This window comes from Eucyclogobius newberryi, unplaced genomic scaffold (assembly GCF_026437365.1).
Source record: "Eucyclogobius newberryi isolate DKJ021-1_F unplaced genomic scaffold, fEucNew1.0.hap1 SCAF_1, whole genome shotgun sequence".
Lineage (NCBI taxonomy): Eukaryota > Metazoa > Chordata > Actinopteri > Gobiiformes > Gobiidae > Eucyclogobius > Eucyclogobius newberryi.
Genome location: NW_027315723.1, coordinates 26,249,844 through 26,253,053, shown reverse-complemented (window position 1 = coordinate 26,253,053; position 3,210 = coordinate 26,249,844). Strand labels below are relative to the sequence as shown.

At 48.7% G+C, this 3,210-nt stretch overlaps 1 protein-coding gene across 1 annotated transcript; it reads left to right on the top strand.

Annotated features, from left to right (window-relative positions):
• The first annotated feature begins 526 nt into the window (after nt 1–526).
• On the top strand, nt 527–2,313 carry lratd1 (LRAT domain containing 1). Its single transcript, XM_072441617.1, has 2 exons — nt 527–668; nt 844–2,313. The coding sequence occupies exon 2, from the start codon at nt 881–883 to the stop codon at nt 1,673–1,675; it is 795 nt and encodes a 264-aa protein (XP_072297718.1). The 5' UTR covers nt 527–668; nt 844–880; the 3' UTR covers nt 1,676–2,313.
• The last annotated feature ends 897 nt before the right edge of the window (nt 2,314–3,210 follow it).

Genomic DNA, 3,210 nt, shown 5'->3' with positions numbered 1-3,210 from the left:
AATGAATATTCAATTTCTTTCCTTTCATGACACTCCTCCCACTGTATCCAGGCACAAACAAGCTCTGACACATTGGAGGCGATAGTGGTAATAGCCAGCAGCAGATGTAGGGAGCAGGTGGAAAGATTTTACTATTTACACTTGGGACCCTGAGTATGGCGCATGCCTGAGAATACTCCAGTTCCTCCACCCGCCACAGTTAAAACCAGCACATTAAAATGCAACATAACCGTAGCCTAAGCCTTTCTTGTCTGCAACTCTGAGATATACAGAGTGTTATCGCCGCTCCTTCCGCTGCATCACTTACGCAGGGTCTTCCAGCGCTCTAACAACAAACACCATGCCACAGTAACAGCCGCCTATCGCTGCGAGCCAAACTACCATGCAGTAATTGGTTAAAATTCTTTCCAGACACAAACCGAGGAGTTTTCTATTGGATTAGACGCCTCTGGAATCCGGAGCGTACACCAATGGCGGCGCGTAAAGGCGGAGCTCTCCGTGGTGCTTAAAAGGGGGGAAGCTAGTGCGGTGACAGAAGTAGTGTAGAAGCGGAGAAGCGGTGCCAAAGTGAAAGACTGAATCTAAAGGGGCTTGTTTGGGAACCGAACAGGGGGAGTGGACTTCCCGCTGTTCTCATGGACCTCACGGATGTTTAAGAGTTAGCCCAGGTAAATTATTAACTTGGCGATATCTTACGAGTGGGAACCTGTCAGTGTACTTTTCACAGGATAAATGAGTAACAGAGTTGGCTGTAAAAAAAAAGGAGCAGTTTAAGCGTTAGTGTTCGGTGCTTTAGTCGTGAGCCAGTGTGTTTTGACATTGTTTTGTGTGCATATTTTGCAGACAGCGCAGTCCATGTCTCTGCCTTGCGGGGTCATTGATGGGAAACCAACTGGACAGGATCACCCACCTCAACTACAGCGAGCTGCCCACGGGGGATCCGTCCGGCCTGGAGAAGGACGAGCTTCGGGTCGGCGTCGCCTACTTCTTCTCTGACGAGGAGGAGGAGGTGGACGAGCGCACACCGTCCGACTGCGGCTTCAAAGAGCAAGAGGACGGGGACGAGGAGGACAGAGGCCCCTTCACTGTCAGCGAGGTGGAATACTCCGCGTTCTGCTGCCAGGAATGCATCTTCTCCAAACTGCACGAACACGAGGACTTGAACGTGTACACGGTGAAAAGTTTGCTGACTATGTGCAAACCCGGCGACCTGCTGGAGCTGGTGGGCACGGCTCAGGCACCGCATTGGGTCATTTTCGAGCAGGACGACCGGGTCATCCACCTGCACAAGGGGGAGATCCGCAAAGACAGCCTGCTTGAGGTCAGCAACGGGCGCCACGGGAGGATAGTGAACAACCGGTACCGCTACCGGCCGCTTCCCGCAGATTTGGTGATGCAGAACGCGGCCGGTCACGTTGGGCTCAGCAGCGAGGACATATGCTGGACCAACTCGGAAAGTTTTGCCGCCTGGTGCCGCTTCGGGAAGCGCGAATTTAAAGCGGGGGGAGAAGTGCACTCCGCGGAGCACCAGTATTTCCTCAAAGTGCACCTGTCCGGCAGCGGCGTGCACACGCTCGTGTTCCGCAGCCTCGAGGACATGATCCGCGAGAGGAGGCGGGTGGATGCCTGTGGGATTCTCAAAGAGCTGTCTTTGGTTAACGGGGGCAAGGAGTGATCAGGGATTCCCTTTGATATCGCCCTCTATCTCCCCGCACAGCCCTATTAGCTCCACACACACACAGGACCTGTTGGTTTTGACTGCGCCTCGATCCTGTTCACGCGTCTGGACGCAAAGACGCACTGTGGAATTCCAAAAAACTGAACCAGACAACGCCCCTTCTGAATCGTGCAGCGTGGGACACACTCTTTCTATTGTTGCCATAGACATTACACTCAACTACAGACAGGCTTTTGTTTTTTTACCGATGGGATAATAATCATGGATTCTGCTTTGAGTGTGCTGTTACTGCGGCACGCACGGTGAGAGCACACGAGAGATAGGATCTGGGAAAGTCTATTTTTTTACTGTTAGCTTTAAGCCCGGGACTGAGCCACACGCAAAAGCCGCTGAAACCATCCCATCGGACCTCTCTGATGCCTATAAACAAACCAGTTGGCTTGTCCTAGCCGTTTCTGCCATATCAAGAGTGTTGTCATGTCCCGATGCTGTCAGTCTGTCATCCTACACCCAGCACTGGATGTATGTGTAAAGTGTATTCATCTTGATTTCAATTTGAGTCTCTTATTTTTGTATTTGAGTTTAGTGGATTTTTCTGGTTTGGAAATAAACAGGTTGAAATATGAAAACGAAAAGCTTGGCTCCAGCAGGTGTTGTTTAAGCTCTCAGCAGATGGAAGACACCAGCACAAGATCTTTCAAGCACACGCGCACACACACACACACACACACACACACACGCACACGCGCACGCACGCACGCACACACGCACGCACACACACACACACACGCACACACACACACACACACACACACGCACACACTTGAATTATTGATGTTCCTGTGCCTCCTGACCTGCCTTAAGCCAAATACTCTTCATATATCTCAGCTGGGTTGGAACACCGTGAAAATGGTCATCTGCATTTATGCTATGAAGACTTTATGAAAAATCAATTTGTGATCTGTGAGCTATAGTCTGCTATCAAGTCAATACAAATATGGAGTATCTGGCCACAGGCAATTGTGTGGGATTGGCTCATTCACATGCAAGGGCTTAAAACGTCTTTCTTTACGCACATCGATTTGTATCTCTTACTATTTTAAAGGTGTTTTTTAGCTGTGATATATTTCAGTGGAGCTTGAAAGATGCATTTTCTTGGCTGTAGTTGGAGATCTGTGGTATCTAGTGCACTCCAGTAATACAGCAGATAGTATAGGAGCATTATGGAGGTGAGGTGTGCCGCTTTCTGTCCCTGTTATGACTGTGGATAGTGAATTATTGAGTAGTAGCACATTTAGAGTAGCCTGTGTGTGGAGAAGATGGGCACATGGTCAATTAAGATTGGTAAAATGTTGGCTTATCTGATTATGAAGTGCTTCGCTTTCATATCATTATCAGGAAGGTTTATTCTTCCTCTTTGTGAAGCTCACGATCTATAGCTTTGACCTCTGATGTCTGATTTACTCTTATTATAAGTGGAAACAAGCTATACACAAAGGAAAATCTGATTTGAAATATTGCTAAATATAAAG

Bases quoted from the DNA above. Each gene is read 5' to 3' on its own strand.
- lratd1 (XM_072441617.1), top strand. From the start codon at position 881: ATGGGAAACCAACTGGACAGGATCACCCACCTCAACTACAGCGAGCTG.